Genomic DNA, 12,053 nt, shown 5'->3' with positions numbered 1-12,053 from the left:
TTAACGACCTTATCACGTCGGCGGTGCGGGCCTCCACCGGGCACCACCGTTTTAGATTGTCCTAGTCATGGCTAAATATATAGCCATGGTCCTAGTATCGTGTTTTAGCACGACATTATAATATTATTATCAGTTATTTCGATAGTATCTTGTACCAAGATTTTCAAGGAGAAAAATTCGATACGTACCGTGTCGTGTCGAAGTCCTAGTCCGATACGGGTCGGTACGTATCGCTGGTACACTGCACGTATCTCTTCATTGAAAATCTTTGTTCTATTACCGCGCTTGTGTGCGCCTTCTCAATTTTTCCTTTTCGCATCACTGATATTTAGCACTCGCTTTCACGATAAATTCCTAACCTTCGTTATATTATTATTCCGTACAAAAATAATTTTTATTGTAAAGGTGTTGTACAATATTAGTTAATTAATTATTTATTTATTTATTTAATCCCCATAATGTTACGTGATCGCACGACTGCATTGACGTAGGTTCGAGTTATCACTTATCAGTAAATGCAGAAGTGCACGACTGTCGGGTAATCAGTTGTAGGTGCACTACAACTACGGTCAACGGCCACTGAGCCACTTCTTATCTATCTCGGTGTTAACGGCTACCGCGATTTATATTTTTTTTTTTTTTTTTAATGCCCAGTTTTTTCTTTAGATGGTTTTTTGTTGTTGTTTTTCTTAAAAATACTTTTGGTCGTTTTTACTAGAGAGCTATATAAGCTATACATATTATAGAGCCTTAGTTTTTACCGTTTCATTAACATACCAACGCTTCTTCAAGACTCGAGTTAATGGCGTCGTCGATTATAAATTATAATATTACGCATTTTTCGTAATATATTTTAAAAGAGTCACCGTGTTTTATGATTAGACAGCCGAGTTGTAGTTGTTCTCGATCCAAACTGATATGTTATTCTTATCAAGTAACCTGTAATCATTGAATGCATAGACTGTTCATTGTTCAAGTTCAACTGTCGTAGTCGGTCCTTGGTGACCATGTGTACGCGTTTTCCATGTGAGAGTTGCGCTCCTGTTACGTTCCGAACATTTACTTTTTGCTAATACAGTCGATGTTAGCCGTGTTAAATATAATGTAATTATGTGAATCCTATTAATTTAATATTATTATCAAAACGAGGAATTGAATGTTTTTTTATAGGTATTAAATTGACAAGACTTCGATAATGTCTGAAAACGAAGGAACAACTTATGGTAAGTTTATAGTTACTCGATAGATAGTCCATATTATTTTGCTTATTAATAGTTATAAATCTAATAATGGTGAAAATCGGTTGCTGGTTTGTTACATCTCTGCCCATCATAGGCGGTCCTACGGGTGCAGCCTGTGCTGCACCTGACATTTCAACCACCACTTTATTTTATTGGTTGAAATCATATAATTATTCATAACTCATAAGGTAGATATTTCATAACCTTTATATCTTTATTATTTCACAAACTATTGTTTTGATCATGAACTTAGTTGTTAGTTGCAGTGTTGGGTAGTAACATAACGGAAATTACAAATTACTGTAACAAAATTACTATTGCTTTAGCCAGTAAGGCTGTAGTAATTTCATTATATTTTATTTAAATTAACGCAATTGTAACAAAATTTCTTTTAAAAGTAATTTCTATGGAGAAACGTGTTATTTTACATGTTATTAAAATAAGTTATGAATGTAGAGTGCGTGACATAAACTAAGGGTTAGGATATTTGAGAAAAATTAAAAATCTATAAAATATTTTTACTATTTTGAAAGTTTTAGATGATAATGGTGAATTTTATAAAAGATGCAGGAATTTTATGTATTACATTCATCCATTATCAATATAGTGTACCTACATAATCAATTTCTTACATATTATACTACTATACAATTTATATATAATAATTAATAGTATACCTACTACTTATTATATTCGTTATGGACTGAATTTGTCGTCAAATTTTGAAAAAGTAACTATTCGTTACGCATTACTTTTTGGATGAAAAACACATAGCGTGATAAAAATAATGTCGGGTAACGCAAATGTAATTTTATTTAAACAAAAATATTTATGTAATGAGTAATAACGTAATTGAGTTTCTTATCGAAAGTAATTTACCCAACACTGAATAGTTGTTAGCTCAAAGTTCTGATGATCAAGCCAAAATTAAGAGGGGGAAGACCTTAGTTTAACAGCGGTATTTATATAGCCACAATCACATCTATAATTAACATATGAAGAAAAACTATGTTCGGAGGAAAAGAAATTACTAGTTTACTATACTCCGGCCCACGAGAAAGTATCCTCGTTTTGCGCATGCAGACTGTAGGCATTTCCCCACTTTGTGCCATTCAGTGTATGTCAAATACGTGGCGATGCGAGGAATCGGACGGGTTTTTGTCGGGCGACGGGATACTCTCTCGTGGGCCAGAGTATAGTTTCAACAATTATAAATAATAGCCTAAAGTAAATGATGGTTCATTGATACTGATACCCAGTAAATCCAACTTCGTACACATTCTCAATACCCTTAACATTTAGAAATTTGCTATCTATGCTGCAACTGAAATAAAATCCTGGGACCGCTTATGCTGTCCATGCGTGCGAATACTTTATAGCCCTGCCATTCAGGTTTGTTATCTCACCGTCATACATCATAATTAACATATTGGAAGAAACGTACCTAAAATAATAATTAACAAATAGTATACCTATGAGTCATAACTTAGATATAAAAAATGTCGGTGTAATGTCCTCTTAATTGGTAAATACTTAAGTTTTTACTTTAACCGATTGATCTCATTAAATTAATTTAATCTAGCCACAAATTATTATGTATTGCTTTTACAAACAAGACATGGTGATATATGTTATGATAAACTATTTACTATGGTTCAAGTCTGAAACAGATATTAAAAAATATGTTAAAAAACAAAATATTCTAGTCAAATACGTTATGAGGATGCTACCCATGCATTTGTTGTCTCCGTCTTACACATGTACGACAGAAAATTTTCGTTCACTAGTTTCAATAGTGTACAGTTATTTTTGATATTAGAGTGATTTGACCTATTATCAATTTTTTAGATAATAACATTATCTGTGCTTAAGCGTTGGCTTTTATTCGCTATTTTAATTTTCAAGCGAGATATGAGCATTTTTAATTTTTGATTTTTCACATATCCATATCATGCTTGAAATTAGAAATTTTTAAAAATCGCCAACGCTTAAACACAGATAATGTTCTTACCTAAAAGTTTTATAATAGGTCAATTCGCTCTAGTATCAAAACTAACAGCACACTATTGAAACTAGTGAACAACAATTTGCTATGTCGTGTGTGTATAAGACGGAGACAACAAATGTATGGGTAGCGTCCTCTTAAAGTGATAATGGTAACTATTTTAAAATTGTTCTAATTTTAGTTTATTTATGAAAATAAAATATTGAAATATGATGATGAATGATAATTTACTATTATAAATGTCCTCATTATTGTAGTATGAGATATATATTTTACTTCATTTTTTTAACTATGAAAACGTTTTTAAACAAAATCTGAACATAGTCTAAAATTATGAAAATATTCAATAAGTATTATTTGTTGGTGCACAATTGACAACCGTCGCATTGAAAATTGTATAAAACAAAAACTAAAAAAATATAATTTATTAAAAAAAAAAGTTAAAATGTATCTTGTTCATAAATAGTAATAATTGATAATTGACAGTTGTATATAATATTTTAAATACATATATATTTATTAGTTTATACATGTATAGAACAAGCTTCAAATCCTAATTTGAATTTTGTGAAACTCAATTTGAACATTAGATTTTTTGGCATGCATCGGAATTTGAACAACTACCACTGTAAATTGTTATCTTAAAATTTACAATTTCACTTTTGTAAAAGCTAGAACTCCATAAACATACCGGGTTTGACCTAAATAAATTGTATATCCTAGAACTTACAAAAAACAATCAGCAAACTCTAGGTTTTACAAGTTAAACCTAAGTTTTCAATAACAATTAGGTAAAAGTATAAATATTAAATAAATTTTACACACTCATTTAATATAAGAAATAATAAAAATTCTAAATAATGTTAAATTGCGTTTAAATCGAGATATGTTGTATTACTGTGTCATCAACGAATTATATTGGAATGTTAGATGAAACTCCTATGCTGCGTTGCATAAAAAAAAGTATTTAATTTAATGGACCAATCATGAACCACTAAATTATATTTAAGGGACAATTTATTTAAAGCTCACTATTGATTCGTTAAATGTTAAGTATTTGTTCATTTCAACTCACACTATATTATAACAATAATACTATATATACAACTAATTTACTTTATCATGGGTAGGGTGACATGTCCGATTGTCATGTATTCAAAAAGAATATGTTCAAAAATTGTATCTTCGAAAAGTCATTTACTTATTCAAAAAATTATCTGTTTGAAAGGTTATTTGTTCTAATAAATATTTCTAAAAATTCTATAGTTACTCTTATAAATAACAATTTTTGTAATAGTTACTAAGAAAAACAATAAAACAAACCCCACCTACTAATGATAATAAAATATTTTATTAGGTACTACTAGGTTAAAATTAAAAAGGTATTAAATAAAAATAGTTAGGTACTTATACAATAATTGTTTATAGACCTAAATTAAATTAAAAAAATTGTTGAATAAGCTGATCAGTTGTTCTCAATTTATTCTGTTTCATGGTATATTTCCATTGATACCTATATGAGACTTTTACCATAATTCATAACATATTTTTGTATTTATTGATTAACTATATCAATCAAAAACCATGTTATATACCATACTAAGCAGATATGAAAAACCAATTTTCTATGTGAGATATCGAACTATGTACTAATTTCAGTTTTGTTTCTAATTTCAAACACATGGCCCTCAACTATCACCCATTTACCAACTTTAACTTAGCCATTGTTTATTAGTGTTAGATGTCGGATCATCTGAAAATACTATGACTTTTGATGGGAGTTTCATAAAGTTGGAGGCTTCAACTTCTGACACTGAAACTATAACAGAAATACAAAATTACTTGGATTCATTTAATAAAGAAATTGAAGGAAATGAATTAACACACGTACAAACTGGTAAGTATTATTTTTACTTAAAAGTTTATTTTATATTTAAATAAAAATAATGAATTTAGATGGGAACTCAGTAGATCCTGCACATCTCATAGATCAAAATGACCAATATTATTATCAAGCAACTACAGGAGATGGCCAGATGGTTATGGTTGGAGGTAAGTTAAAATTAAAATTATTGAAATTTAAAAAGTCACAATTTTTAAAAGAAAATAAATAATTTAAATTTTAGGACTTTCAGGACTTGATTTAGAAATTATGGCTTGCACAAATCAAAAAAATTTAAGTAACTTAACTGAAATTACTCTGCCTAATGCACAAGATAAAATTAAAAAAGATAACCCTCAAGTAAATTAAAATTATAAATAATGAATAATACAGATAATAAAATGTTTGAAATTTTAGATTGTTGCTTCAGGAGATGGGGGATATCAAATGGTCACTCTCGTTCAAGCTGACACTGACCCCCACAATTATGTTGTATATGTAGTCAATCAAAATGATAGCAATTATGAAACATCAAACTATAGTAAGGAGATTTCTAAAGAAGATCATGATTCCGATGTTACAAATGTATATAATTTCATTGATGGGAAAGATCCAACTCCACCAAAAAAACAAGAAATAGAAGTAAGTTTATGGAAAAAAAAAAACAATTAAATATATTTTTTTATATTGATTATTATTATTAATATTACTTATATAATATATATTTAGGAAGAAGATGAAAAAACTAAAATACTTAGGTTAGTTCCTAAAAAGTCACAAACTTCTCTATTACATCTATGTGATTATTGTCCTTACTCTACTGGAAAAAGGTAATTTGTATTTCCTTTTATTGGTTCTTAACAAGTTTCAAATGTCTTTTAGCTCATTAATTTTTTGATTAATGCATTCATTAAATTTGTAACTGAACACATTATATTTCTATTGATTAATAGATCAATTTTCATGGATTAAATTTTTTTTTTAGATATTTGTTATCTCGTCATATGAAATCTCATTCTAAAGAACGTCCACATATATGTACTATTTGTGATCGTGGTTTCAAAACTTTAACTTCTTTGCAAAATCATGTTAATACTCATACTGGAACAAAACCATATAGTTGTCGAAGTTGTCCAAGTAATTTTACTACATCAGGTATGCAAATGTATAAGTTCATAGTCCTAAGAATTAATTATTTGTGTTTAAAACAAATTTTTTTCTTATACAATATTTATATTTATCTATATTACAGGAGAACTTGTTAGACATGTTCGGTATAAGCATACTCATGAAAAACCACATAAATGTACAGTATGTGATTATGCTAGTGTAGAACTGAGCAAAATGAGAAATCACATGAGATGTCATACTGGTGAAAGACCATACCAAGTATTTACTATTAAACATATTAATTTATAACTAGATAATAGATTTATATTTTTTTTAGTGTCCCCATTGTACTTATGCAAGTCCAGATACATTTAAATTGAAGCGCCATTTGCGTATACATACTGGTGAGAAACCATATGAGTGTGATATTTGCTTTACTAAGTTTACCCAATCCAACAGTTTAAAAACACACAGACAAATACATAGTGGTAAATTTCATTTTTTAAATTATAAATTTTTTAGAATACAAAAATGATTAAATTTCTAATTTTTAGGTGAAAAGCCTGTATTTAAATGTGACCTTTGTCCAGCCACTTGTGGTCGAAAAACTGATTTACGTATTCATGTACAAAAGCTTCATACTTCCGACAAACCTATTAAGTGCAAGCGATGTGGTGATGCATTCCCTGATCGTTACCAGTATAAAGTATTGAAGTATACATTTTCTATTAATATATTATCTAATGAATATATTCTATAGGTTCACTGTCTTTCACACAAAGGGGAAAAATGTTTTAAATGTGAATTGTGTTCTTATGCTTCCACATTTCAGCGTCATCTTGAAACTCATATGTTAACACATACAGATGAAAAACCATTTCAATGTGATCAATGTGATCGGGTAAATTATTTTAAATTATATAAATAATTAATGTATAATATACAATATCAACAATCCTTATTAATTTGTTTTTTCTAGTCATTCAGACAACAACAATTACTACGCCGCCATCATAATTTGCATCATAATCTAGCATATATACGACCTCCTCCACAAGAGAAACCTTATCACTGTAATACATGCAAACTATCATTTAGACATAAAGGAAATTTACTAAGACATATGGAAGTTCATTTGCAAGAATCAACTAGAAATTATCGAAAGACTGCATTAAAAAAAAAACTAGAAGTATATTATTTTTTAAATTTATTATCTTATTTTCTACTTTAAATCTCTTTAAAATATTATTTGATAAAAATAAGGACGAATAAGGGTAATTTATACAATTATTTATTTAAAAATAATGGATGCTTTATCAATTAGTATTATTGTAGGTATGAATGATATATCATGTTCATTTTGTTGCAGAATTCTAATAAAAATTGGTGGATATTAGTTCCCTTAGAATAATTTTTGGTGTCTGAAATAAATTTGTATTCGTTTTGATGATTTTGAATTTATATTCTTTTTACCCATTGAATTAATATTTTTTGTTAATTGTTGCTTGATTTTGGAATGTTTGTAAATTGCTGATTGGTCTTCAGATCATTAGTTAATATTCTTATGTAGTACTTAAGTTTATTGAAATTGGTGTTCACCATTAAGACAAATTAGTTGTCATAATTAAGCTTGACTTTATGGCACCAGTGTGCCAAGTCATTACACAATGGGTTTTTAACTTAAATATTGAGCTTTAAAAATTTTGAATTTTAAATATCAACATTATTTACTGTATACCTTAAGTCTACATAAAATAATGACAGCGGTTTCTTGTTTACGAGTTACAAAATATGTTCTATGTAAGTGATTGAGTGATAATTAAATAAGGGCACTTATAATATTCATTAATTTATTGAAGTACTCGTTGTTTACCACAATTTTGTGGGGAGTATACATAGTTGTTAGTGGTTGGGGTCGCTGGACTACTTGGACATAATTATATTTTTCGTGTTTTGTTCATCAGTTTATCACCTATTTACCGTATTTGCAACTTGTAGAGTCCCCGTATCAAAACTTCTTATCCCTTTAGGTTGTATTTAGTTTAGCGTACTCCCATTCCAAGATCCAGGTTGACCGGTCAAAATTGTGTCCCGCTGTCCAGTTGTGCTATAATATATCAGTTTCAACTTTGGCCCTTTTTAGGTAGTGAAGTGTTCTTAAAGCAGCCTGTTATCAGTCAACATGACTTGTTCAATGCTATATCTATCTGTTTTACCTCGGTAGACCTGTATCAGGCGGGACTGGCAAACTCACCAACAAAGAAAAAATAGCAAAAAGATTGATGTTTATATATTGTGTGTGGTTAAATTTAAATATTATAACTTACTAGAAAAATACATGCTAAATTTATTATAACTGTAATCAATTTTTTGTTGGTTTTCACGTAGCATCAATTAACTTTATCTTGTAATTTGTTTTATTTAATTGGTTTATCAAGTTCATCAGTTGAATTTATCGATTTTATTAGATTTTTGGTCATTATTATTATCAAAAATGAAAGGTGGTCAAATTACTGGATGAAATGTGGTATTATCACGTCATTGGATTACCGGGACTTTAGTAACAATAAACACAAAAATAAATTCATAATGGCTATAATAAAATTAGTGGTTAGAAATACATCACATATAATATTATTATGTGAAATACATACAATGTATGTACATGTGTGTATAACGTGTGAACATTGTGTAACAGGAACAGAATTGAATGTTGTAGTTTAAAGCTCAACATATTTAAGTAATTAATAAGTGGTGCAATGTGGATAAAATTAAAAAATAATTCTTGACAATAAATTATTGCAGTATATAGATTCAGCTGATGAGGATGAATCTGAGAACGACACAAGTATTCCATCAAGTGGAACTGGAGCTATAACAGTACAAGGTGAAGATGGACAGCAATATGTTCTACTTGAAGTGATTCAACTTGGTGGTCAAGATCAGATAAATAACACATCTACAAATGTATCAATAAAACAAGTTGAGAAATCTTCCTGTAAGTACAAATTTAAATTTAATTTAAATTTAATTTTCAATTGAAATTATTTATTTAACAGCACCAAGTCAAAAAGACCTTACAGTTTTAGATCCACTGTCTTTAATAGACGTGAAAGAAGAATGTGATGATGGCATTGAAAATTTTTTTGGTTTTGATGACAAAGATGATAGTTAAAACAACAAACTGGTGGTTAAAAGTTACTATAATCCAAGCGTACAATTTTAACTCAAACTTTTTACATTTCATTTTATATTATTTGTATGCCGAGTCTTATGTTTTTAGCATTTTAATTGATGTTTAATGTGATATATTGATCAAAATGCTATATTAAAGTCTAAAGTTGATGTTATTTTAGATTAAAAATATATGAACCTTAGAAATAAGTGTCCAATACTACAATACATATTATAATATACTATAATTATTTGGTTTGTGTTCTCTATTTTTATTTTTATTTTGTATTTTACTAAAAATGTATATTAAATACTTACACTTAATCATTAGTGATGAACAAATCAGTGTGCTTATATTCATGGCATATATTATGTATGGCTTCAATATTTTTATAACTGATTTAAACTATTTTTATTCAAATTATTAATGAATATAATATAAGCAAAAAATTCTACCTACTAACAAAACGCTGATTTGTGTTTTAATATTATATACATACTTATTTTACTGCATTTTTTAATGTATGGAAAAATTTAAAAAGTAAATTAATACCTATTACCTAGCATTTATAAATAACATTTAAAGTACAGATTTTTTTTATTGTTAAGTTTGTATATTTAAAATCGGATTTATTTTAATTATACAATGCTTATTTAAAGTGTAGTCATTCTTTCAGTGTATTTTGACATAACCTAAAAACCTTATTAAAATATTAAATAAAGACTGCACATATTCATCTCGAATAAAGAGATTAATATAGTATTACTTTATAAACACTATTAAAAATATTTTTTACTTGTAAGACTTGACATAATTTTGATGTATTTTATTTTTATTTGAATATGCATTTTTAAATTTTTTTATTACATTCCTACCCATGTTTATAATAATATGATTGTGAAAGTATAAAATTATTTAAATTTAACATTGTGTGCCAGTTGTCCAGATACACTGTTAACATGTGCACTTTATATACCAATAAACTATTGTTAACATTAATTATTAATATACTCTTGTTAGATATGTAAACAGATTATAATATTATTTTTTAATTATTTAAGTGTTATTGTTATTAAACAGTTGTTTATAAAAGGCATCCTAGCTTTGATTACAAATAAAGTAAGAGTACAAAATACCATTATACATATGTGTTGATTTTATTTTAAACCTGATAATTAATATTAACACATCGCTTTCATGCCTAAAATATTGCTTAGTTTTAATTTTTTATCAGAATCATAATGACAAAATGTATTCATTTATTTTTGCTATTTAAAGTTTTTAAAATGTACTACTTTTTTAGATTTATGTATGATTGTATAATGTTAATATGTTCTTAAAATAGCTTGACAATTTAATGCGAAGTTATCTTATCTAGATGACGCTTGACGGCTTAACGACTGCAGTAGATAAAGTAAGTTCCTAGGTAATAATATAATCTCTATATTTGACACTCTGACGTAATTTATTATTATTATAGTTAATAGTTTTGAATTGTTTTTTTTTCAACACAGCGGTGCTGTCTTAGAAAAGTAGGAAGGTAGTTATATGTCTATAATTATTGAGTTTAGGACTTAAAGCTCACTAAAAACACTTATAATATGAAATCAATAGGTACTATCACAATATCCAAAAGTTGATTATTTACGAATAAATATAATATTATATTTGCTCAGAGGAATCGATATCGTTAAAATATTATGCAGTTGTGGGCACGGTTTATTTATAAAGAAAAAAATGTTTTTATCGATTTGCTATTTGCCAAATTTTGATTTCAACATTATTTTTTTTTTTGATTAATGCATTATATTTTTTTGTAATATTGTGCTTAAAATTACTTTTGTGGGTCACACCTCAAGTGTCCATAATTGAGCATTTGAGTGCACAAAGCCATGATGACATTTGATGGGGTCCGTGCCAAAACGAGATAACGCCATTTTTGTCGAAAACGGGTTTTTGGCCGTCTTCAATTAAGTTAGAGACAAATATTGACGAGTGTATCTGTGCAAGAACGAGACAAAACGGACCGCTCATTTAGGAAATATAATATAATGTCGGTAATAACTGGGAGGTGTCTAGTTTTTTTTTCCGTTGAAAATCCAGATACCTACCTAACCTATATCAGGTTTTTTTTGTTTCTTGAAAAGTTTTGAAAAACGAAGTTGTCTCTTATTATATTATGTCATAAGTCATTACGATTATCTACAAATAATAAAAAATAAATGTAGGTATATATGGTATTTCCGGTAACAACGTTATAAGTACCGATTCATAGGTACCGGTATTCTAAAATACCGAATATCTGTATTTTTAAAAACCGGTAATTACCAATATACCGAAAACACCGCCAGCCCTAGTGCATAGACCTATAAACTAATGGTCAGCGCATTCCACTCCGCTCTGTCTTCAATTCTAGGTTATCATATAACCATACAACTGAGAGAAAAAGAACAGAAAGTAGTAAAATATTATATACAGTTCATTATGCGGGCTCCTTCATTACTTTAAGTTCTTTCTCTCTCAGTTATATGGTTACCTATATGATCACCTATCATTGATGGCGGGGTGGAATGCGCTGTCCATTAGTTTATAGGCTTATGGTCTCTAGCAGCATATATTGGTATTCCGTCAGAACCAGGC

The 12,053-nt window shown here is 28.3% G+C and overlaps 1 protein-coding gene across 1 annotated transcript; it reads left to right on the top strand.

Moving 5' to 3' along the window:
• Positions 1 to 667: 667 nt before the first annotated feature.
• Positions 668 to 10,539, top strand: LOC132934913 (transcriptional repressor CTCFL-like). Its single transcript, XM_061001332.1, has 15 exons — positions 668 to 1,104; positions 1,171 to 1,223; positions 4,982 to 5,143; positions 5,203 to 5,298; positions 5,373 to 5,488; positions 5,546 to 5,770; positions 5,858 to 5,958; positions 6,114 to 6,283; positions 6,381 to 6,517; positions 6,576 to 6,726; positions 6,793 to 6,944; positions 6,999 to 7,139; positions 7,218 to 7,427; positions 9,044 to 9,236; positions 9,298 to 10,539. The coding sequence occupies exons 2-15, from the start codon at positions 1,196 to 1,198 to the stop codon at positions 9,411 to 9,413; spliced, it is 1,998 nt and encodes a 665-aa protein (XP_060857315.1). The 5' UTR covers positions 668 to 1,104; positions 1,171 to 1,195; the 3' UTR covers positions 9,414 to 10,539.
• The last annotated feature ends 1,514 nt before the right edge of the window (positions 10,540 to 12,053 follow it).

Source organism: Metopolophium dirhodum, chromosome 1, assembly GCF_019925205.1.
Source record: "Metopolophium dirhodum isolate CAU chromosome 1, ASM1992520v1, whole genome shotgun sequence".
In the NCBI taxonomy this organism is placed as follows: domain Eukaryota; kingdom Metazoa; phylum Arthropoda; class Insecta; order Hemiptera; family Aphididae; genus Metopolophium; species Metopolophium dirhodum.
Note: the sequence above shows the minus strand (reverse complement) of the source record. Positions and strands in the feature narration are given on the sequence as shown.

What these genes read in the sequence shown, in the direction of transcription:
- LOC132934913 (XM_061001332.1), top strand. Translation starts at nt 1,196, where the DNA reads ATGTCTGAAAACGAAGGAACAACTTATG. An exon ending in CCTTACTCTACTGGAAAAAG is followed by an intron (nt 5,959 to 6,113) that starts GTAATTTGTATT and finishes TTTTTTTTTTAG; the next exon opens with ATATTTGTTATCTCGTCATA. An exon ending in CATTAAAAAAAAAACTAGAA is followed by an intron (nt 7,428 to 9,043) that starts GTATATTATTTT and finishes AAATTATTGCAG; the next exon opens with TATATAGATTCAGCTGATGA.